Source organism: Drosophila suzukii, chromosome 4 (assembly GCF_043229965.1).
Source record: "Drosophila suzukii chromosome 4, CBGP_Dsuzu_IsoJpt1.0, whole genome shotgun sequence".
Lineage (NCBI taxonomy): Eukaryota > Metazoa > Arthropoda > Insecta > Diptera > Drosophilidae > Drosophila > Drosophila suzukii.
Window position 1 is genome coordinate 1,283,314 of NC_092083.1, and position 26,671 is coordinate 1,309,984.

Genomic DNA, 26,671 nt, shown 5'->3' on the forward strand with positions numbered 1-26,671 from the left:
CCCGTTCTGTCCCGACATTACGTACGTAAGAAGCAACGTAGTGCACCGCGTCCATTACGTCGGCTGTTCGAAAAGCTCAAATGAGCTTTTCTTTTTTTCCTTGCTGACACTTACGTTTTGCCGACTTACGTGTCGACGAACGAGACGAGACGACATTCGGCGAAAATTAACGGTGGTGTTCGGTTAGAGCCCGTAGAGTATCTGTATCTCAGAGTTACTCGTGTCGGTTGGTTTTCGTGGTCGAGCTTGAGCAGAAAGTGGAAAATTGTCATAAATCTCATCCAGAGTTCTGTTTTGATTCCTGCGCCATGATCCGGTCCAGTGCGATATAGTCCAGTCAAGCTGAGAATCGAAGCGGTGTGATGCTGTGTTGAGTGCCCGATCCAAATCCAATTCCCAATCCCCTCAACTACTCTGCTGTGCGTGTGTATGTATGCATACACGACAATGTGTGCACATACATATGTCTGCATGTACATACGAAATTGAAATTATGCAAAATGTGCAATATACTGGGGAGCCCAGTTAAGGAGCAGTGCTTCAAACGCGATATCGATGGAAATGTAACTGTTACGTACTGTGTGTGTGGATTCCACTGTACTTATCCTGTGCCCAAACCGTCAAGCGAAACGTGAGTACATGCCCATGTACTCGCACATTCTCCACATAAATACATGCAAACAAACTTATTTTTGTTGGTCGGCTTGTCGCTCTCTTCTCCTCCTCCTCCTCCTCCTCCTCCTCCTCCTCCACCTCCTCTTTTTCTGCCATCTGCCACATCCACTGTGGAAAGCGAAAACAGAAACAGCATCATCTCTAGCGAAACCACAGGAATACATATGTAAAGCAGATATAAGTGTATATGCATACAGCCGTACCTATGTATATGTATGCATGTGAACAAAAAACGAGTCGAGTAGCGACTAGTCTTTTATCTTTTATTTTGGTATCGGCAATGTGCGCTTGTATTTCGTATCCGTGAATCCGAATCTGAATCCGAATAGGTGGGCACCGCACAGCGTATGAAGAATATTATACGTAAAAATAAATTGATACATATGTATGTACCTTTATATGTGGACATGTACATAAACACGCATATATTCAACTTATGTGAACATGAACCTATACAAATGTACATATATGTATTTTTTGAGTAATACGAAAATTTAAAAATGCCTTCCCAAACGGATCAAAACTGAAGTGGCTGCACAAAACCTTTTTAAATCCTAAATCGCCGATCGTTCCTAAGATGTAATAGATAGATATAAGATATAACAATTAGTTGTATTGTTTAGCATATGTCTGGAAAAAAGCATAACTATCGCTTCCGAATACGCCACAAATGTTTGACAGGCTCTCAAATGGCAGCTAATAATTATAGAACCTGACAGCTGACATCAGAAGACATATTAAGGGGTGATTTGTCCAATCAAAGCAACCCTTTTTTTTGCTCTACCAGCCCAGACGCGTTATTCCTTGTAGTGGTACCGAAATATTGGTAGTTACCGAAAATGCATATTAGCAATCAGGTGTGTTTGTGCATAATCAAAGAGTTAATAAACCAATTGTAAGAATATAATTACGATTTTTTTGTTATAAACAGGTGACAGGTAGACGAAAGCGTCACCGACCCCATAAAGTACATATATTCTAGATCAGCATCACTAGACGAGTTGATCTAGCCATGCCCGTCTGCCTGTCCGTCCGTATGAAAGCTGAGATCTCGGAAACTATAAAAGTGAGAAAGTTGGGATTTGGCGCGCAGATTCTTGAGGTTCTGGGGCAGCGCAAGTTTATTTCTCCAGGGTGCCACGCCCACTCTAACGCCCATACGCCCACGCTAAAACCTGCCTAGCGCCCACAATTTAAAATATTTTGTTTACAAATGTAAATTCAATTTTCTTGAATGTACGTAACTATCTTCATGTCAAATGTCGAAATCGGACCATCCATTAAAAAGTTGTAAGCACATAAAGAAATCGACGCTAGATGGCGCCGTTGCGGGTTGTGCACTTGTGCACAGTCGCTTTGCTGCATATCCTTATCTCTATCGCTTCCCTCTTAGCTGAGTAACGGGTATTTGATAGTCGATAGCATCAACTATGACGTTTTCTCTTGTTTAATAATGTATCGATGATATTTGATGTTAAAAAATATAACTATGATATATCAAAATAAAGTAAAAAAAAGTTGATATATTGAGTATTTTTGAAATTTTTATGCCCACAACGGACATAAATGTTTTCTGATAAATGTATGTAACAGGTAGAAGGAAGCACAAACATCACAAGCCGAGTCGATCTAGCCATGTCCTTCTGTCCGTGTCAACGCTTTGATCTCGGAAACTAAAGAGCCAGAGGGTTGAGATTTCAGATTTAGATTCCTTATTTTCGTAAGCAAATAAAAATAAATGAAATGTATAGCTCTCGTCAATACCTATCGATCGACCTAAGAAAATATTGCCACGTCCCCTCTAACGCCGATATCTCGGAAACTATGGGATTTCACATTTAGATTCCTTAGCCTTGTACGCAGCGCAAGATTGTTACGCGAACATACCGCGCCCACTCGAACGCCCACAATCCTGTGGCGACCGTAATTTTCAGGCTAGAAAAAAAATTTTAACTGAAGTGCATTTTTTCTCCAATACCTATCAATTGACCTAAAAAAAGTTTGCCACGCCCACTCTAGCGCTCAAAAACGACCATAACGCTGAGATCTGTCTGCCGCCCACATAACCATATATTGATATCGCGGGTAGGTGGCGCATTACAATCTAGCTTTGCTGCTTGTACATCTCCATCTTCCTTTATCTGATAGTCGAGGCACTCGACCATAGCGTTCTTCCTTGTTATTGTTTAGCAACATTTTAATGAAGGCATTTTGTTGCCTTACGGTTGTGTCCCCTTTTATTCAGGAATAGGCAAGTGCTCATAGTCGGGGGTGTCACAGATATCCCTTTAGAATTTCGACCGAAGACTCCCGACTCGGGTGTATAACTATAATAGAATTCTTCTGTTAAAGCTCGAGTTACTAATTTAAAAACGCTATAGTATTTGGATTCATAAAAAGGGTTAAAGATATTAAAACCATGGACCGCGTATAAGAATTTTAAAATTTATTGAATTTATGTATTTATTTTTAAAAAACTATTTATCCAACAAGCTGCAAGGCTGGGACAGGGCCTGCAGGTTCCTGGGGTTCTTGCAGCAGGGTGCCACGCCCACTCAAACCGGCACAAACCAACATAACGCTGAAACCTGTCTAGACAGGTGTAGTTAATAGTAAAAGTGTTTTGATTATCATTACCCATCTACATGCCAAATATTGTTCAAATCGGACCATTCATTAAAGGTTACAAGCAAATAAAATGTGTAATCTCGGAATCAGCCAATTTGCTGCATACATATCTTCATCTCCCTCGCACTACCTTCAGCTGCGCAACGTGTATCTGATAGACGAGGGTTTCGTCTGTTGCATTCTTTCTTGTTTTCCTGTAAGAACATAAAAATTACGTTTTCATCTCTTACGCAAAGTCAATAAAAATTATAAAACTTGGAAAACGAATAACATTAAATTAAAAAATAACGCACTCTTCTCTTACTCTTACACAAATTCAATTAAAAATTATCAAACTTGGAAACGAATAAAATTAAATTAAAATATAAACCGGACCATTTGTTAGCATGCTAAATTGGTTAGTAACCAAACGGTACATTTCATTTGGATTTCAGACTTTTATAAGTGATTCAAAAAATTAATGCTTTCTATAAATTCACACAATTCTTCGATTTTTCCGAATTTTTGTTTTTTTAGTTGTATTTCAAACCGTTTTTGCTGCCGGATAATTAATTCGTGTTTTAGTGGGTCTGTTTTAGTTTTTGTTTTCAGATTTTTATGTTAAACCTCTTTTGCTGCCGGCATTTGATATCCACAAATACTTTTTTATAAATAAAATTAAAAATGGAACGACTAAACTAATTCTTTCACGAATAATTGAAAAAAAAGTGTGAGAGGGATGGAGATGTGTTTTCAGCAAATGGGCTGTTTTCGCACAAAAAATTTTGGTTGGTAAAATTGACCACGCAGACAGTTTAAAAAAAATAAAACATTGTACTTTACTATTAAAAATGGTTGTATAAGTATTTGTTTTTGCTTTGCTTACTATTTAACAGTTAAGCCACCATTAACATAGTTTCGTTCACGTGATGTCTGTATTTTGTTAATGCATTAAGTAAATAGTTGAATAAGTATCAAGTATTTGCCACACAAAAGTGTGCAACAATAACTTCACAAATTTTCTGCAATGTGTACTTTATAATTCCCAACTGGGTCTAGCGACTCAAACACCTAGTAAAGTATTTACTTAAAACCTATGTATACGGGTGTCACTTTTAAAAGGGACAATTTGGAAAATAATTTACTTATTTTGCAATTAATCAATTTTATAGGTGTGTATTTACCATAAAATAAGTTCGGCTACTATTTTTAATAGGTTGGTTAACTATACAAATACCATCCATTGATTGGGTCTATATAAGGGTTGTCAGATATTTAAAAATACATCGTATCGATAATATTTTTTTATTATAAAAAATTATAATAATATTTAAAATATCACTAAAAAATATCGATATATTTGATATTTTTTTTAGTAAATTTTTTTTCCAAATCAAAAAAACAATAAGTTTTTATAACAAATAATACTTTATATATATTCTCAACGTAATAATACATCATTAAATTCTTAATTTGCAGTTCATGTATATTCTCAAATGAATAATAATAATACTTCATTATGTTCTTAATACAATAATAATAATACAGATAGTTGTTCATTGTTCATTCATATTCTCAACTTAATAAGAATACAGATAACAGTTGATATATTCCAGATATAATAGAAATTATAATAATACTTATGTAATGATACTGATATATGTTGGAATTTTATTTTCAATGTGATGACTTCAACGATTTGAGGAAAACTGTAACCAAAGTAAAAATACCAAAAAATATCAAAAAAATATCGATATTGCTATATTTGCGCAAGCTCAATATCACGATAGAAATATATCATTTTAAGAGAAAATATCGATATTCTACCATATTTTTAAGTTACATAACTATTTTTTATAGTTTCCCCCCCTTCCCTTGCGTATTAAGTAAGAGTAACTATTTGTTGGATAAAATTGGCAACTTTATGGATGGGGACTGATTTACTATTATATTGGCGCCACCTATCCTATATTTTATTATTCAACATTTGGCCTTAAGTAGCTAGAACGGGTCAGTTCATGATCCTGAATAACAACAGATTTGTACTTATGGTAAATGAAAATTAATGTTTTGATTTAATATCTTGAAACAATTTTATCGAAAAAACTAAAAAATATAAATCAAGCTTAAAAATTAAATGACCACGTACAAACGACTTTATGGGACCACGTCTAATTCGGAATATCATAGATAGTGAGTGGATTAAAAAAACGGCATTTTTAAAGGCAATTCCTATGACATGCATGTTTTATAATATTTCAAAATTTATGAGTGAACAATATTTTTGGAGGGCTGAAGTGTGTTAGATATTGTACACATATTGAGACGCATGCAATGTATACTGCAATATAACTGTGTGTTTCGTCTCACACAAACCATCTCCCAAACTCTCACACAAACTCACAATTTGAGCTTTTTCGAGAGTGCGTTCTCATTTGGCTGTTGTTTTTGATTTTGCTAAACTTTCTGGTACAGTAGTTTGAACACATACATAAGGTTAGTATACATATGTACGTCTATACAGATGCAGGAGCGAGCACACATTCAGAGCTTGCCACTGCCATTTTTCGCTTCGATGCATTTTGGGGTTTTGCTTAATATTATGTGTATGCATATTTCTATCATAGGTTTTTACAAGTCCCAAAGGGATCAGTCCTTCACTGCTATGTATAAAGTGGTGTTAGAAAACAGCATTGCCTTCTCCAATAAGATTGGAGTGTTAAGACACCAAATGAATAATACATTCTTCGGCTTTTAGTAATTCAGATAAACAATTCAGTAAAATATCTAATTTTAAAAATAGTTTTCGACTTAAGACTTGTTGTATTCATACAAATTCGATCTCCCAAGCTTTATGGTAATAACTAACATCCCAAATTTCTTTAAATTTGACATAATGGAACAGAATTGTTCTGTCCTCTCTTAGCTATAGTATATACGCGTAGAGTTACCCGATCGACCACCGTTTGTAACCCAATCAGAACCGACATACAAAAATACTCCTTGCAAAGTTGTGTGTCAATAGCTTGTACGCTGACCCGATCTTTTCATTTCGTTTCGTTTATACCCTTGCACAAATTGTTTGTAATTTATCCAGGGATTTGTAACGCACCCAAAAACAAATTTGTCGTTAGAATCAACCAATTCTGTAGGCTAAGAGTTCGATCAATAATTGTCGCCCCGTAGAAAAAATGTTATACTGGCTTGCACACACTTTATCTTTAATACTAGCAAGATTAGTTCATGCGAATTGAAAAAAATATCGGTTTAATAATCGCTAACACCTTTTTCCACCGGTCCGGCACCTCTGTCAGTTGAGATTGATAAAATGCATGAATTCGGCCGTGTCGCATAAACAGGAACAAATTTTATTTCTCGCTTTTAAGAAATCATGAAACCCTTAGCATAAACATAGTATATATTATAAAAGCCCCTGTTTATACAACACAGACAAATTTATGAAATGATATTAGTAAAGCTGTCAATTTTTTTGAATTTGATTAGAGCTAGGCTGTGCCTCAACATTTCGTGAATTGGGGCTGAATTCATAGTCAACTTTCGTGTGTTATCGAATTCATGAAAAGGTGTTTATGCACACACGAATTTGCCCATTTCATGAATTGATTTCATGAAATATAGGCATAGCATATACACAGTAAATGTTACAGTAAACTTAACCTCATTTTTTGGTTTAAACTTGTAACCGGAACCTTCAATTAACAAATATGGGTATAAAATACCAACGTCTTACTTATAATTACAGTATATTATTACAGTTTTGTTTACTGAAAATCTACAAATACCGGTTTTATTTTTTCAGAGTATCGAAAAAATCGAAAAAAAACCATTGATATATTTAGTTTACAAATGTTAATACAAAGAATATATCCGTCTGTCCGTATGAACGCTGAGATCTCGGAAACTATAGGAGCTACAATACTAAGACTAGGCATGCAGATTCCTGAGATTCCTGCGCAGCGCAAGTTTGTTTCAGCAATGTGCCACGCTCACTCTAGTGCCCACAAACCGCCCAAAACTGTGGCTCCTACAGTTTTGATGCTAGAATAAAATTTTAACTGAAATGTTTTGTTCTCGTCAATACCTATCGATTCACCCAATTGCCACGATTGCCACGCCCACAAACCGCCCACAAACTTAAAAAAATCGTAGATATGAACGTGGATATCTCGGAAACTATCAAAGCTAGAGAATTGGGATCTCAGATTCAGATTCCGTAGCCTTGAATGCAGCGCAAATTTGTTACGCGAATATGCCACGCCCACTCTAACGCGCAAAAACCGCCCAAGCCTGTGGCGCCCACAATTTGTATGCTAGATAAAAAATTTTAGCTAAAATGTATTGGTCTCGTCAATACCTATCGACTGATTCAAAAAAAGTTTTCCACGCCCACTCTAACGCCCATAATGCTTAAATCTGTCTACCGCCGGTAGGTGGCGCATTTCAATCTCGCTTTGCTGCTTGCATATCTCCATTTCCCTTTGGTCCCATTAGCTGAGTAACGGGTATCTGATAGTCGAGTTACTCGACTATAGCGTTCTTCCTTGTTTAGTTAACAATTATAATGACAACCTTTAATTTTATAAATTAACCTTGTTTCGTTCATTTCCACTCCACTTTAAAATAAAACTATTTTCTGATTTTTGTCTTATTTTTTTTTTACTTTTAACGATATTAACATACGCCTTACAGTCACTAAATTGTTAGTTATATATGTAGTTTACAATACACTCAATGTAACCTATCCATTTATTATACATAAAATTAAAGGGTGACATTATAGTTGTAAGCTAAAACATATATATTTATAAAATATATTTATTTCTAATCAAAATCGGATAAGTAGCACTCGAGTCGTTAGAATGTGCCGCGCCAATTTTCAAGTCGGGTTTTATTTTATAAGTGGTTCTTAACCAGTCAATATATAATATGCTTTACTTTTATTAAAAAATATATAAAACATTTAATTTTTAGTTTTAGTTTTTTGCGCATGGTAAGATGGCAGAGATGGTAATTATACTGAACTGGAACGGTATACTTAAAAACCAAAACATTTTTTTATTTAAACCTTTTATTTATTGACAATGTGAGTTTAAGATACGCATTACTTAGCCGAAGGGAGTTCGAGAGGGATATGCTTACAGCAAATCGACTGTTTTCACTAACCCGCCACCTAGCGCCACTTATCCTATTGCGCCCCCTAGGCTATAGGCTTGGTGGCGTGTTAGCGCAAACAGCCGATTTGCTGCATGTGTCGTGCAATCTCGATTGAATTTGCTAATTATTGATTATTATTTGGTTATAACTTTATAATGAGTGGTCCTATTTGAATAATGTTTGACATGTTGATGGGTATTGATAATAAGAACAAAATCTCAAGTACATTTGTACAAAATATTACAAAATGTGGGCGAAAGACGGGTTTTAACAGTGTAGGTGTATGTGGGCGTTAGAGTTGTGAATTTTAATAAGAAAGTGGTCAAAGTAGTCCAAAATCAAATTGATCACGGCCACAAGCAAGGGGTCACAATTATTTTGAAAGGAACATCGGTTTCTTCCTGCGCAGCGCAAGTTTGATTCATCGGATTGGCACGCCCACTCCAACGCCTAAAACGCTAAATCTGTCTGGCGATCACATTCTTTATTGTTTTGTGAAAGTTTAAAAGGGATTTTACAATTTTGGATTGGAACTTTGTAATGAAATAGCTAACAAATTTAAAATCAATATTTAATTACTTAAATATTTCCTATCCAAATTTATTTAATGAAAATAATAACTAACAAAGTATATTACTTGGAAAAGCAAAAATACAGCAAAAGCTCATTCAGGGCTCGGCCATTTCTGTGGCCCAATATCCCATAACAGCAAAAATGTAAAGAGGTCAAACTTTTGTTCTTCCAATAGCAAGGAAAAACAACACTAACCGTGATAAAATGTTGTAACGATCGCACCTTTAACGTACAAAGTAAAGCGTGCCGAATGAAATTTACATAGTATCAACACTTTTGTCTGTTAAAGATATGATCTTCACGTCTTTTTACATCATTTACCTCATTTCCTTTTAACTAACTTGTCATTATTATTTATTTTCAGGCATGCCTATAGCGCATCTGGCACTTAACACAGTCCACGAAAGTAATTTTTCTGAGACTAAGGATTCCAAATAATATAGATAATTTTTAATGGGATGTTATTGGAAATGATCGAATGCGACCACAGTTTTTCTCCTAAATGGACACTTAATAAATAGGAGATGCAAGTGGAAAGAAAAATCATCCCACTGATAAGTAGTTCCTTCACTAACGCGCCTACAGTAGCTTCATTAGTCTTAGGAATAGCTCCAATAAAATCAGCAAGATCTTTTGCTGCCCCAGAAAATATCATAAAAGTTTTGCAAACTTTTATATCTGCACTGACTGAACAAGCCATAGTGCAGAGGGCAAAGAAACCCGTTAGCACTGTAATGGCATCAAAGGGTGATGTAAGCTTGGCGCAGTCAGATGCGACAGTGCCGACATTGACGCCATCAACCCCATACTTAAGTAGTTCAGAAAGTGGCAGCAATGAACAAGACAAATATATATCTGGCCTTCCGAATAATCGCAAACGCTTGAAGCTGTCCACTCTTGAACTAAACAGCAGCCAGGGCAATGATGTTGACAGTCCAATCGACGAGCCCGATTTGGATCAAAATGCAAGAATTGCAGACAGTAAGTCAGATGATTATGCTGATATGGAAAATCGTCTGCCAAGCAACTGCAACAGCGTCATTGAGGGGGCATTATCTGTGGACAGCTCGGAGAGGAAAAGTCCAGAAAAATTGGTCCAATTCGATAACAACTGCTATGTGCCTCCGGAGCAGGCACTGGTTACTAGTGTGGAATTGGTAGTTCCAGCCCCTCAGAACTCTTCGTCAAGCATACCGGTTAGGCGCTCCGAGGACCCAAAGCACAGCGCCCTTGGAGAATCCTCGGCAGCTTCGTCATCGACCATTGATAACAAACTGCAGTACAGTACGGCTGGTCTTTACACCTCTAGTAGTTCCACAAGTATATTAGCAAACGATAAAATCGATGGTTGTGCAAATGACTCTTCCAATTTGAACTTAAGAACTCCTACTAAGTTAGCAGTAACGACAGCAACGGGTGATATTTTGATTGATGATCGAAGGACTTCTTTATGGACGCCTCACCATGACCAGTCGGGGCAAACGCAGCAGCAGTCGAGTGAGCCTAAGCAAGAGCCTGTGAATGTTAGCTCGGAACTGTCATACCAACTTCAGCATCGTCAATCCGAACTTTTGCTACAAATTGAGAAGGAGAGCTCTGGAACGGGTGCTTTTTCCCAGGCGATTCCACTTTCATTGCAGCATCAACATAATAATGGAACACAAGAACAATATGGCCAAGCAGAAGCGACTTCTATTATGGAAAACCAGATGCATCATAGTTTTTATACACAAATGATGCACCAGCAGCATCTACATCCAAATCAGCATCAACAAAGCATGCATGAACACAGTCCCAGACATCAGCAGCATACAGGTTATACAAGCTATATACCGCACTATCAGAATTCTCCGATGTTTGGTACTCAACAAAATGATCATATCCAACGTCAGCACCAACAGCAGCAACCTCTTCAACATCCCATGGAATGTCATGGGCATTTACATCAAGCAGCACCTATTTTACAGCAACACCAACATCATTTGCAACATGAACGGCAGCAAATTCATCAACACCAGCATCAACCGACACAACAACAACAGCAATTGCACGAAAGCTACCATGATCTTATTATGGAGGATTTCCATGAGGAGCCTAGCACCGCGTTCAAATTGTAAGTATTCATTATTAACAAGAAAGGAAGTTAACTTCGGCAAGTTTTTATACCCTTGCAGTTATAATTATTACAAAAAATACATAAAATGATAATATGTCAAAAAACACTGAAGCTATAATTTGTTTCATATTCATTTTCAATTTCTCGATCGATTCTATGGCAGCTATATGATATAGTCGTCCGATTTTGATAAAATTAAAGTCGAAATTCAAAACTAATTAAAATATGCTATTTCCAAGCGTAGGAGGTTATATGTTAAAAAACACCAAAGATATAATTTTTAAAAAAATTTTTTCCGATTATTCCGATGGCAGCTATAAGATATAGTTGTCCGATCCGGCTGGTTCCGACTTATATACTTTGGTCCAATCCGTTAATAATATTAGAATTGAAAGATGTAGAAGTATTCAGTAAACGATTCCTTGAAAAAAATTTGCTGTGTTTACCACGCTTGGAAAATCTTGTAAAAGGGCAGTCTTAAACTATCCCCAAGTTTTGAATACAGTCTGGTTATCTAACCATTCCTTGGCGACACCTCTCATTTTATGCTGTACAGCAATCAATACTGTCCCATCGTTCCATTCATAAACGCTTTGCAACTGCTCGATTTTGCTTATAAGCTTTTGTGACGTAACGTTGCCCCTAACAGGATCATACTCGGCCAACACACCAATCACATCCCTGATAATGGTGTTGGTATTAACTGTGCGTTCGGGGCTTTCTCTGTTCTTAAGATGCAGTTGTTCTTGGCCTGGTAGTGGTAAGCATAACGTGTTCGCCTGACGTTGTTGCTTCAAAGCAGCCGGTGGACCTGAAGTCGCATTTCTCTGTTGAACACTTAAGGCCTGAACCGTTTGGGATAAGCTAAGCATCAACTGCTTCAGCTAGTCGTCAATTTGAGATTGTACGGTATTTGCATCGAAATCGTAGTCATCGTGTTCAATTTCATTACATCCCAAGATCCGTGTGAGTTTGTCGATTGAAGCCTGTTTGTCTCCGACGACAGGAATATTGTTCGTGCGTAGAATTATATTCAGATCGGGAACATTTAGTTGACCTAATTTAACTAACATTTTTAGTTAACCTCGTGGTCCGTCTTTTTCCCTCCAGATGCTTCTTTAAAAGTGCCCGTATTGCCGTTCTGCCTTTTTACCGCCTTTCTGTTGACCGTGTTGTTTAGCCCGTTGTGGCGTTGCCGTTTTGTCAAATTTTGCAATCTTTCATTTTTCTTTCTTTGTGAATAAAATACAGCCTTTTATATCATTTTATGGTTTGGAGCTCGTACCTATTTTTGATAATTTGTACATCAGAACTTTCTGGGTATGCTTACGGTGTTTTAAGATGTGTTTGTGGTGTTTTTATATGTAGTACCTCACATACTACCAGTGTTGCCAAATTTTGGCTGAGAAAAAAATCTGCTTTCGGCGGGACAAGGGTGGAAAACAAGCTGTTTTCTTTGGCAAAAAAAAAGCTGAAAAAAGCGCAAAGTTTTTCATACATATTTTGCTATTTAACAAAAGAAAAATATATCAGGGTATTCCCTAAACTGCTGAATTGCTGATTTGTGATAATTCAACAGAAAATTTAAGCAATTTAGGTAACGACCCCAAAAGTTCCCTGTTCAATTTTCAATCTTAAGATGTCAGCTGTTCTATCAGCTGTTTGTCAAATTGCCAAGCTGTGTTTAGCAAAGATTATGTTTAAAATTAAGGAAAATACCAAAAATAAGCCAAAAAACTAATCTATTAGAACTGCTAACAGACAGCATCCTACCAGATATCCTTTATTTGCATATTTTATACGATTGCAACGATTGTAAGATGGTTATTTGTTCTTTTATTACATTAAATGTCTTTTTTTTAGAGGAATCACTTCGCGAACAGGATAGTTTAAAAGTTTTAATGACTGCACATCAGCATCACGAAACGGTGTATATTTTTCAATGACCTTTTGGTAGAACTTCTTGGCAGTCGGTTTCTGTGAGAATATAAATGTATTAATTTATATCAATTAGTTATGATTTTTACTTACTTCAAGCTTCTCTGGTCAATCCTTTACCCTTTCTTAAACCATTTCCACAAATAATGCCAAAGCTTCGGTTGTCCACTTGAACGACCTGGCATACTCCCGTTTGCGCCTCACCGAAAAATCAAAAATGTCCTTAAAATAAATCAAATTAGTTATTAAAATTCAATTTTCCTCTTCCTCCATATTTACAAGTGACCAGAGTTAAACTCTTACTTTTAGTCGACAACAGCGACAACTCTAGTTCTTAGCAATTCAACAAAGTTTTCAACAGACCTGATGCTATTGAATTGCTGAAACTTCTGAAAGTTGACTTTGTATGGAACAGCTTATTAACAGGTGACCGAAATTCAACAATTCTGCAATTCAACAGTTTAGGGAATACCCTCTATGTATTTTTTGAAAAAATGCACCAATTCTTTCCCTTAGCTTTCTATTAAAATGTGTACAAAATAAAGTTTAATGTAATATTTAATATATAATCTCGACACCGTATCATCCTTTGTATCTGTGTCATAGGCCTCTATTGTTCCTATAAGCTTCATAAAATCTAAGGGTTATTTTAGTCTACGCAACATTTTTTGTGCGTTCGCAACCCATAAGTGCAATCAGACGAATTATATAAGTTTTTGCATTTTATAACTAAGTTTATATCAAATTGGCGCTCACGTTTTGCTCAATATTGAGTTAAGAGTGGTAACGTCCATTCGATTTTTCAGTTTTGATTGTACAATGTTTACTTCGCTTTTCAATAAGTACTGAATGAGTAAAGAAATGTATTGTATCATTCAAACGGCATTGAAATTACCTTTCAATTGATGCCAAAGTGTACAAGAAGTAAGTTCAAATTATGAGTATATTTAACTTTTGTTTTGTCAAAATACTTATGCCGACCAGTGTAGTTACTAACTCCCCCTGGGGACTAGAGAAATAGTTTACACTTATGTGGACAAACATAGCGATACCATGAAATAAGAAACACTTATATCTCTCGATTCATCCAAAAGCATACTAAACTTAGAATCGCCGATATCGCTGCGAAGATTATTGTAGAAGTTGCACCATCTCCAAATTGACTAGTGCACAAGCTGCTAAGGTGGTCGATTTGTGCAATAGCTCAAAGCTTTGTGCTACAAAGAGGCTCAACGCAGCTTCGTGGTCTATTGATTCTATTCATTATTAAAAAAAACTGCGCGCAAATCACTTAACTTTGCAGTTAGTGTGCACTTGCAATAACTGCAGAAGACTGTGGCACCAGTATCATCTTTGCGAAGCCATGTCTTAAAATCAGGATGCTGAAGCCAAGCATCTCAACATTTTTGCTTAAAAACTTTTGGCATTTTGTCACAAATATGTTTCAGCGTGAACTTGCTCATAAAGATGACACTCTCGAAGACAATTAGGATCGATAAAAGACAATCTGCTGTGACAGAATATCGATATAAAAACAAGGAAGAACTCTATTGTCGAGTACCTCGACTATCAGATACCCGTTACTCAGCTAAAGGAACCAAAGGGAAATGGTGGTTTTTTTATCTAGCATAAAAATTGTGGGCGCCGCAGGCTTGGGCGGTTTGTGCGAGTTAGAGTGGGCATATTCGCGTAACAAATTTGCGCTGCGTTCAAGGCTACAGAATCAGAATCTGAGATCCCAATTCTCTAGCTTTGATAGTTTCCGAGATATCCACGTTCATATTTACGATTTTTTTAAGTTTGTGGGTGGTTTGTGGGCGTTAAAGTGGGCGTGGCAATCGTGGCAATTGGGTCAATCGATAGGTATTGACGACAACAAAACATTTCAGTTAAAATTTTTATTCTAGCATCAAAACTGTAGAAGCCACAGTTTTGGGCGGTTTGTGGGCGTTAGAGTGGGCGTGGCACTCTGCTGAAACAAACTTGCGCTGCGCAGGAATCTCAGGAATCTGCATGCCTAGTCCCAGTATTGTAGCTTGTATAGTTTCCGAGATCTCAGCAATCATACGGACAGACGAACATGGCTAGATCGACTCGGCTAGTGATCCTGATCAAGAATATATATACTTTATGGGGTCGGAAGCACTTCGTTCTGCCTGTTACATACCACTATGGGGAATTTTCCCACTTTTTGTGGGAACTTAAAATCGAAGCAACATTTAAATGTTTTCTTTTTAAATTAGGTATATCAAATTTAAAGGGAATAAAATATAAAAGATGGGCGTAGTTCCGCCTTTTTAATTTTTTTTTTCATGTTAATAAAAAAAAATTTTTTTCCTAATTTTTTTTTTTAAAACCGAACTGAATTTAAAAAAAATATTGGCGTTCGATTTTCTAATTTTGAAGTGAAATTGTAATTTTTTATATTGTTACCACTATAATTCTTAACAAAAAAACTAAAATCCTTTATATCAACGTTAAGTAAGTGAAATGATGTTGTAAAATAATTTTAAAATAATCGTTATTTAATAAGAAATATAATTGCACACTGTTTTTTTTAAGATAACATCGAAACTGGCATTTACCAGACAAAAATGCGAGAAATATACAGTATTAGGTAAAGGTCTTTAAAGCTAAATTTTAGAGAAAGTGCGCAAAAGTGCACTTTTATACTAACCGATCTCAATAAGAACTAAATACTCTACAAGACATACAAGGTTTCAGAGGTGGAAACAGCTGTAATCACTTTGTAGCTCCATTTAAAAATACAAATTAACTTGAAGATTTGGTTTTTTTTTGAGGTTAGAACTAGAACACGAATACACGGGCACCACAATCAATAAATACAATATCAAGGTCACAAACACAAGTTACAAATCCCTCTGGTTGAATGGTTTTTCCAAAACTGCAGTGCTTTGTTTAGCTTTACACTTTTTGACAATTTAAACTATTAGGAATAAAAGGAGATTTACCAGCGCTGCCGCCTCGTTGAGATAAAAACAGGCTTTCACAGCAGATACCTTAACAGTGGTGCGCACTGTTAAACTTTTCTGTTAGAAACATTATATAATGATGTTATCCTAATGCATTCTGATAAAAAATAAAATTTTAACGACTTTAAAAAATTTCCGACGAATCTAGTATACCCTTTTACTCTACGAGTAACGGGTATAATTATTTATACATTGTACTTTAACTGTTGTCTTTCCACACTTTTTATAAGAAGTTTGCAAAGCAGTGGAGGAGACGTTTCCGACCCCATAAAGTATATATATTCTTGATCAGCATGACTAGACGAGTCGATCTAGCCATGTCCGTCTGTCCGTCCGTTTCTACACAAACTAGTCTCTCGGTTTTAAAGCTATCGGGCTGAAACTTTCGCAAAAGTCTTATATCTTTTGCAGGTAGTATATAAGTCTATATCTTATAGCTCCCATAGGAACAATCAGAAAAAAAAAATTAAAAAAACTATATCTTTGGTGTTTTTTAACATGTAACCTCCTAAGCTTGGAAATAACATTTTATAATTAGTTTTGAACTTCGAATAAATTTTAACAAAATCATACTGCTGCCATATGAACGATCGGAAAATTGGTTGGAAAATATTAATAAACAAATCACAGCTTCGGTGTTTTTTAACATATAACCTCCTGCGCTTGGAAATAACATTTTTTAATTAGTTATGGATTTCGAATTTAATTTTATCAAAATCGGACGACTATATAATATAGCTGCCATAGGAACGGTCGGAAAATTGGTGGGAAAATAATATGAAACAAATTATAGCTTCGGTGTTTTTTAAAATATTATCTTATACTATTTGGAATATAATTTTTTGTATTTTTAAATTTAATAATTATAACTGCAAGGGTATACAAGTTAACTTCCTTTCTTGTTTCTTTTCACTGCGTTGAAAATGTCTTTCTGAATTTATAATGCCCTCTGTAAGGATACAAAAATAAAAGAGTTACTGCTATATATTATCAATCCATTGTAACTAATTTTATATTCGTTTTTACAGAACGCTCTCCCCAAGTAACGCGAAACCTGAGAATCAAGATGACGGTTACGAGACGAGCGCCGGCGACGTTTTAACACCGAATTCCCATAGCTCTTCCACACACTCTGTTACCCCTCAGCATCAAATGCAACATCCTAACATCGTGCTTATCCCGCAGAATCAGAAGAAGCCTGATGAGCTTGTTTTGGCAAAAAACTTACTTACCGGTGAAGCTCACTCTGACCCCACTGCATGCTCATCCAACAGTATTCAAGGACAGGTTTCTGCCTCCCAGACACATCTGGAGCTGAGTGGAGATACTCGATGCTCAAGCCATGTCTCTGTTGTCAATCCCTACAGTTTCATGGGTGAGGAGATGCGCATGCATTCTCCAGCCCATCGCCATATGGAGACTGTTACTGCTGAAACGACTCGCTTCGCCTCGGGTCCAGCGCCAGTGTCAGCTTCGAATGGCAATCAGGAGTGCCTAAGCGGAGAATTATACCAACACACCCATCATAGTACAAGTATCTTGGAACAAACTGACAGCTCTCAATGCGGCTTGCATTCTAAGCCAACGCCAAAAAAAAGGGGGCGCAAAAAAAAGCTGGTCGCTGACAGTTCCGATATCACGCAGATCTCAACACCAGCGAGTCAACAAGAGTAAGTAGTTTAGGACAAATGCACAGTAAACCAAACCAGTCTAAATGTCCGGTCAAAGTGCTCATATCTTTTAAAAAATCATTACATGTTAAGTAAAATTACTTTTGCTTTATTTTTAGAATGTCTGGCGGCACTTCAGTTTGCGAAGATAGTGGTGTTGATCACCTACAAGCCATGAAACCCAAGGAACGCAAAAAGCATGACAGATTTAATGGAATGTCAGAGGAAGAAGTAATTAAACGGACAATTCCAGATCATCTGTGTGATAATCTTGATATTGTTATAGTGAGTTGTAAATTTCGGGCCTATCAATAAAAAAAAAAACTAAAATATGTGGAGAGGCCATTATTAATTACTGATTTTCCATTCCAACTCCTTACAGGTAGGAATAAATCCTGGATTGTTCGCCGCATATAAAGGTCACCACTACGCAGGACCAGGAAATCACTTCTGGAAGTGCCTTTACTTGGCAGGACTTACTCAGGAGCAGATGAGTGCCGATGAGGATCACAAATTGCTAAAGCATGGAATCGGATTTACAAACATGGTGGCGAGAGCCACCAAAGGTTCAGCTGACCTTACAAGAAAGGAAATAAAGGAGGGCAGCCGAATTTTGCTGGAAAAGCTTCAAAGGTTCCGGCCAAAAGTAGCCGTTTTTAATGGCAAACTTATTTTTGAGGTGTTTTCTGGAAAAAAGGAGTTTCACTTTGGTCGGCAACCTGACCGCGTCGATGGCACTGACACAGTAAGTGTTGTTTTTGCTCTTTCTTTTCTTATTTGCTCTCAAATGGGATATGACAGAACTGACATCTTGAGGCCGCGTGTACCTTTTCAAATATTTCACTCTAGAAACGACTGCGACCACTCAAGCGGTACCACTGATGCTACAGTTAAAATATATATTTTTCTCTTTATTGGGAAAAAATAAAAAATGACTTGCAAACCGAAATATCTTTCCAACAAAAATAGGACTAGTCCGGATTTTGTTGACCTGTTATTGGCTACAAAACGTAAGAATTTGGTGCAAGTAGTTATGAACAAGGTGAGTTTCCTTGCTATAAGCGCCGGGCAAGCTAAAAAGTATGCGATTGCAGTTACGAGGAAATCATTTTTATATATTTTTTAGCAAGTAAATAGCAAGGAAACTGACGTTATGCATAACTACTTGCGCCAATTTCTTACGATCCCCAACACTGAAAATTTAAAATAATGTTAAACGGCCGGTGCTCCCGAATTCTGAACTTGGGTGTATATTTTTAAAAATCTGTAAGAAACGGATTGTCGTGATCAATTGCTCATATTCTCCGCTAAAGTTCAGCCTTCAAGAAAAGAACATAAAACTAATTTCGGTTTTTAGGCGTGTATTTTTAAAGAAGCCATTTATGCCAGCGTTTTTGCATTTTTGCAACTTTTGCAACTTTGTCGAAGTGTAGCTTTCAAACTAATGAATGGAACGCAATGCTGTGTATTAGAAAGTTAAAGGGCATTCTATTACCAGTAAAAGTCTTTGAACAAAGTCCTTGAAAAACGTTTTCAACACTTGAAAAAAATTGCTACCATACAAAAAAATGTAAGTGCCCTTTTCTTAATCAGGGAGAAGTACCTTACCGGAAAACAAAGGTCGCCTTCATGGCGTACTTCGTCGATTTTTATACCCGTTACTCGTAGAGTAAAAGGGTATACTAGATTCGTCGGAAAGTATGTAACAGGCAGAAGGAAGCGTTTCCGACCCCATAAAGTATATATGTTCTTGATCAGGATCACCAGCCGAGTCGATATAGCCATGTCCGTCTGTCTGTCCGGATGAACGCTGAAATCTCGGAAACTATGGGAGCTAGGCTATTGAGATTTGGCGTGCAGATTCCTGAGCTTCTTACGCAGCGCAAGTTTGTTTTAGCAGAGTGCCACGCCCACAAACCGCCCAAAACTGTGGCTCCTACAGTTTTTATGCTAGAATAAAAATTTTAACTGAAATGTATTGTTCTCATCAATACCTATCGATTGACCCAAAAAAAAGTTTGCCACGCCTACTTTAACGCCCACAAACCACGAAAACCTGTGATGCCCACAATTTTCATGCTAGATAAAAAATTTAAACTGAAATGTATTGGTCTCGTCAATACCTATCGATTGATCCAAAAATTGCCACGCCCACTCTAACGCCCATAACGCTTAAATCTGTCTACCGCCGGTAGGTGGCGCATTTTAATCTCGCTTTGCTGCTTGCATATCTCCATTTCCCTTTGGTCCCTTTAGCTGAGTAACGGGTCGATGTACTCGACTATAGCGTTCTTCCTTGTTTTTTGTAAACTGGTGTAATTATATACATTTTAATAATAGTAATGTAGCGGAAAGCTATGAGGGAAAGTCGTGAAACTATTTCTTTAAACAATTATATTTGTTTATGGATAGAAAGGCAATTTTAATTTGAGAATAACAAAATTAGTTTGTAATTTGCCATAAGTTTGCCCTTCGAAGGAATATGTTAAATCTTTTTAGGACTTGCAAGGGTATTATGATTTTAGTCAGAAGTTTGCAACGCAGTGAATGAGACATTTCCGACCCCCAAAAGTATATACATTCTTGATCAGCATCATTAGACGAGTCGATCTAGACATGTCCGTCCGTTTCTACGCAAACTAGTCTCTCAGTTTTAAAGCTATCGGGCTGAAACTTTCCCAAAATTGTTATATCTTTTGCTGGTAGTATATAAGTCGGAACCTGCCTGATCGGACAACTTATCTTATAGCTGGGAATTTTCGAAAAAAAAGTTTTTTAAAATTATACCTTTGGTGTATTTTAACAATATAGGAGGTTATTGTTATTGTTAGTTTATAATAACTTTTAAAATATAAATGTTACCCTCAATGGTTGATTCAGAATCTTCCTCCTCTATTCCTGCTCCTGTTGACTTACAAAAGTTTTCGGCCTTTCGCCAAGCTAATTTTAAATGACGTTGGGGACAAAAGTCAGAACACAACATTTGTTATTTCAATATAAATATTTATGTTTAGAAGTAATTTAATGTTATGGTATGTTTTTGACAGCACTATTAACTATATACTTTTTTATGTTTTAGTACATTTGGGTGATGCCATCATCATCAGCACGATGCGCACAGTTGCCTCGCGCTGCCGACAAAGTTCCCTTTTATGCGGCTCTTAAGAAGTTTCGGGACTTTCTCAACGGGCAGATACCCCACATCGATGAGTCTGAATGCGTGTTTACAGATCAGCGAATCCGACAGTGTAGCGAGCAGCAACAGGTTGAAACCAGCGGTAAAATTAAGCAAACTCATCAAACTTCACTTGGAGATCCTCAAGCGAGTCTAGCTTTTGTGGGTAACTGTAGTGGTTCAAGCGCAGGCGCTGCGGAATGTGGTAATGTCGCCGAGGAGGCAGATGACAAAATGATGCCCCATATGACTGCCAATGTGTCATCTTCCAATAATGCGACGGATCGTGGAACATTTTCCTTTACGGGAGACGATAGACCCATGCTACCGGTATCAAATCACAACACCGCCCCTAATGAAAGCACTTACTTGGGTGTGTTTGGTCCGCAGCAATCCCTGCCGCAGCAACCATTAGAGAAGAAAAAACGTGGTCGACCTAAAAAGATAAAGGGACAAGAGATAATTGATCGTTCTGTGGGCGGCAAAATCGCCATTGGCGGACCACATATGCCTCAGCACGATTTTAACAATATACTAAACCTTTCGGTTATCTCAGCCGGCGGCAGCATCGAAACTCCAAAAAAGAAGAGGGGCAGGCCAAAAAAACTAAAACCCGCTATTGACAATATTCTGTCTGTCAAACAGCTTCAGCACGGAAACACTAATCCAAACACGGCAGCCGGATTGTCAGTAACCTCAATGCATCCACTCTCAATGGAGCATATAGCAGCGTCCCCGCAGAGCAGTCATCAAATGCCGCCTAGTTTGTACAACACGCCGCCACCGTCGCACCTTTTGTACAACGCATCGGCATCACCGATGGCATCCCCCGCCCTCAATTGCAATTACAATCAAGTACACAGCCATGGAACTCCACCAGTGGGGCAAGCGACTCCCGTCGCTCAGGGCACGTCGCCCAATATCGACCCCCAGAACGAGCACCTGTCTCCCCAGAAGCAAAATCAGCATGGAAATATGGAAGCTGGACTAGATATGCGGGATCAACCTCACTTGGGTGAGACGCCTCCTCCAAGTTCGCCAAACATGTGTCCAGCTGTCGACTTCGAGCCACCAGACGAGCACTCCGACTCGCAAGTGGGCACAGGGGAGCCAAATAAAACAGTTGAGTTGGGCCAACAGCAATCGCAAACAGTGGAAAAGGACCAATATGACAGTCCCGCACGTGACGGCGAGGCAAACATAGCTCATCCTCACGAGCACTACCAGCAATGGGTTTCGCCGCATACCCAACAAAATCTTCAGCCAGCGCAGAAACTAACACATCAGCACCTTCATCACCCCATGCAACACTTTCAGCAGGAGCAGTCGGACAACTGGCAGCGCTACGAAGAACAGAATTCGAATCCTTACATGTTAATTACTGCTCACCACCAAAATCTTAGTCCAAGGCTGGGAAATCAAAGCCACCAGAACACTCCCCAGCCAGGACACATCGGCTCAGACGTTGCTCGCAAGAGCTTGTGTGGCCTCGAATCGCTGGTTGATCAAATACCAGCAATAAGGGAACACGAGTGCAGCAATATACCATCGGCGACAGCAGCGGCAGCAGCGGCAGCTGTTGAAAGTCGTCTTCTAGGCTTGCATCAACAGCAGCAACAGCAACACCAGCAACAGCAACAGCAACAGCAGCAGCAGCACCATCATCTACAGCAGCAACAACAGCAAACACAACAACAGCACCAGCAGCAACAACAACAACAACAGCCACAACAACAACAACAGCACCAGCAACCAAAACGTTGCAATCAAGAGAATCCGGTACAGGCGGAATCATGTAGACCATCAAGAGAGAATAGCAACGTCAGCAACAACAATTTTTCTGTAAGCAGTTTAGCTGCTTCCGCTTCGACTGCAAGAACTGACAACGAAGCTTTATATGGCAACAGTGGGGAAACCCGAGTCAACAGTGAAAGCAGCAATAGTAACAACAACAATTGTGGCAACAGCATCGACTATCCTATTCATAGTCCATCCGGTTATCCTCATCATGCACCTCACTTGATGGGTAGCGCTATAGGGGCGAATATTAATAACTCGGAGCCCAGTCCGCATCACCTTTCCCATCCTCATCCACCTCCTCACTCACATCCGCATCCAATGTATGTGGACCAAGCGCACCATATGGCCCACATTCCTTCAGTAAATGTGAATTCAATGTACAGTGCATCTGCATATGGAACGCATCCACAACATAATACAGGGGAATATGCAGCAACACACAGCCACTATAGCCTGGGCGGTACCATTCAGACTACTGGGCCAACCAGCACTGCAACTTTACACGTCCCGAGTCCAAATTATCCTTTTGGACACCACCCATATAGTCACACACCGCCACAAGCAAATTACCCAAGCTATACTCATCCACATACTCATCATCATTCACACCATAGTCATCCCTCACATCATCTGAGCGTATTTGATCACCTAAAGCCGTCCGACATAAGTGGGTACGGCGGTTTTTGATTAAAAGAAGATCAAGAGGATACACAGCAACCGTTACCGATATCAGAATCGCAACGATCCGAATACAGCGACTTGATGTAAATGTAAATCTTATAAGATTTTGCGTCCCGCCGCATCTCAGCAATATTTATCAATCTCCGGCTTTGCCGATTCTAAATTAAGGAACTTTTAGATCTTATATATACAATAAGATAACCAAAGACTCCGCCTAATAGAATTATTTAAGCGTTACTTTCTTAAACTACAAAATACTACATATGATAATGTTTACTTAAACTATATACGTAACTTACAAGAAAGATCGATCCCGAAACGTTTGTTTGTACTTAATGAGATAATTTAAGCATACTTTATTTTATTCACACATAAATATTGCACAACTTACTATTAAATAATAAAGTTTCAAAACGATATTCAAAACAGTGCCAGACCTTAATCTGGTTCCCCCATAGCAATATATTTTTCAGTTGTTAACCCAACACACCAGGTTCACCACTTTGTTTTGAAGCTGTTTTGCGCATAAGTATAAACAATAAAATATATTATATTTTTCTTAAAATGTATTGATTAGGGCTGACAAAACGTATTTCTAGTTCATGCAAATATTAATAATTATAAACACCTAACTATATTGGCAATAATTCTTATTAAAAAATTAAAGCAAAACATCGCATTTCCAATTCAACTACGTTTTAAAACATTCATAAAAGAACCACATTTAATGTTCCACTGTTAAAATTTTTTCATTGTAAAGTAACATTTTCGACATCCCTTTTTAACTAAACAAGTACATATTATGCTGTGATATTGTTTTCGATTTGAGACCGAATAAAATTTCACGGATTTAGTCTTTTTATGTTATTTTCGCGTAGACGAAATAAATGTTTCGATAAGCCCTTAGTAATTTTCAATAAAAACATATTCGGGCGTGCCAAGAAAATATCTTTTAACCAAATTCGATAGGAGTTTTTACGAACATTAATACAACTGGTTTTGGTTGAAAAAAATATATGTGACAACATATTAAAATCGTTTCTTCCCAATTCAAAATTCAACGTTAAATTTGTTTATTCCCATTACCTTGTGTATTGGTTTCCGAGATATCGACGTTCTCAACTTTCACTCTACGAATAATAGGTTAAAAATTAGTTATTGCATTAACATTCTTTCATTTAATCTAAAATGGCGTCAGCAGCTAGACAAGTGAGTTCGTGCAGTTTCAATGTGCTTGCAATAACCTTAGTAAGTCTGAACAAAAAAAGGTCTTTGTTTATTTGAATATTTCGTTCAGCCCAGATAATGAAGAGAAGACGAAGAATATATGCCGTATAGTTGTTGTAATTCAAAAAATGCGCATCGAGATAGAATTTAAGGATAGAAACTATTAATATTAATGTAAATAAATAGATACATTATAAATTTAATGTAAATTCTTTTTTGCTCTATAAGCTTACTAATCTTTAAAACTCTGCAATCTTGTGCATATTGCGAATTTAAATTAAATTAAACACTTTTTATGTTTATAGAAAAATAGTTTTATTGTAATTTATTTAAATTTGATTTTGTGTATATCTACAATTTGAAAACTAATATTAGCAAGGCATAAACTATTAATAAAAACTGTTTTGAAAGGTGCAATAAATAAACAAATATATAATAGAAATATCATCGATCGAATGAAAACTCCAATTAATAAAATAAAATTGTTTTATTATTATTATTTATTACTTTCGGATAAAAAACATCTCGTATACATATTTTTGTTCAACTGCTAAATATTTTTTTGCGTTTAGTAAGATACTTTCACTTACGTCCGTATAAAAATGTCATATTTAACTAAGGTACTATTTAACAAGTACTTATTATGCTGTGATATTGTTTTTTTTTTTAATTAACTTTACTGGTTTGTATCTTTTAAAATAAAATATATTTTACATGTCCACTTAGATTATACATGAATTATTTAAATCCTTATGTAGTGTTTTTAAATAACCCATTTGGATATTGATAGGTTAATATTTACCCGATAAAATAGCAACGCAAAAACCGAAAACGTAAGCTGAAAACTAGACATTAGCGTTATATAACGCTGATAGATGCTATTGTGAATAAAAATATACGTACGTATGTAAGTAATACTGAAGACTGTGACGAATTGTGTAAACAACTTTTTAATATAATAGATATACCGTGAACGACCAAAGTCTATACCCATTCTCTAATTTTTATTTCATCACATGCCCTATTTTTCAAAAATAAGTTGAAGATTGAATGTAGCTTAATTTTTATACTCGTTACTCGTACAGTAAAAGGGTATATTGTATTCGGGGAAAGGTAACAGGTAGAAGGGAGCGTATCCGACCCCATAAAGTATACATATATTTTATTGATCAGCATCACTAGCCGAGTCGATCTAGCCATTTCCGTCTGCTTGTGTGTATTTTAAATGTATTTTATAAAAAAAATATTGCCTATCCCACTTTAACGCCCACAAACTCCAAAAATCAAACCACGACTACTCTAACGCCCACAAATACAGTTTTTATGCTAGTTTTTTTTACTGAAATGTATTTGTCTCGTCAATACCTATCGACTGACCTAAAAAAAAGTTTGCCACGCCCACTCTAACGCCCACAGAATCCCATAACGCTTAAATAACCATGTATTGAAAAGCGGGTTGGTCGCGCTTACTGTCTCGTTTTGCTGCTTGTATATCTCCATCTCCCTTTTGCTCTCTTTAGCTAAGTAACGGGTACCTGACAGTCGAAGCCCTCGAATATAGCGTTCTTCCATGTTTAAGTTAATTTACTTAATTTAATTTATTTTGGAGAGCGAAATTTGAAAATAAATGGAACAAAATGTTTCAAGGGGACGATCTTGAGATATCAGCGTATTACATTTTGGAGATATCTGGCAATCAAAGTAGCATTTATTGTGAAATGTCTCTGCAAATAATAATAGTGAATTTATTTAAATATTATTTTAGATAACTCAATTACAATTACATCGCAGATGTGCTATTTTAAGTAATTATTTTACAAACCGTAGAAAAGTTTAGCAAATTCAAAAGGGCAAAATTTTATTTAAAAGTAAGAGAATATATAAGAGCTCCGTCTTACAGAATGACAAAAAATTATGTCAGCCTGTGAATTGAAGGTCTTTATAATTTTCTTACTTTTTATACCCGTTACTCGTAGAGTAAAAGGGTATACTAGATAAAGTATATATATTCTTGATCAGGATCACTAGCCGAGTCGATCTA

The 26,671-nt window shown here is 36.9% G+C and overlaps 1 protein-coding gene across 1 annotated transcript; it reads left to right on the plus strand.

Moving 5' to 3' along the window:
• The first annotated feature begins 144 nt into the window (after positions 1–144).
• Positions 145–25,355, plus strand: Tdg (Thymine DNA glycosylase). Its single transcript, XM_017088684.4, has 6 exons — positions 145–631; positions 9,395–11,143; positions 17,106–17,747; positions 17,867–18,032; positions 18,130–18,492; positions 20,827–25,355. The coding sequence occupies exons 2-6, from the start codon at positions 9,555–9,557 to the stop codon at positions 23,407–23,409; spliced, it is 5,343 nt and encodes a 1,780-aa protein (XP_016944173.2). The 5' UTR covers positions 145–631; positions 9,395–9,554; the 3' UTR covers positions 23,410–25,355.
• The last annotated feature ends 1,316 nt before the right edge of the window (positions 25,356–26,671 follow it).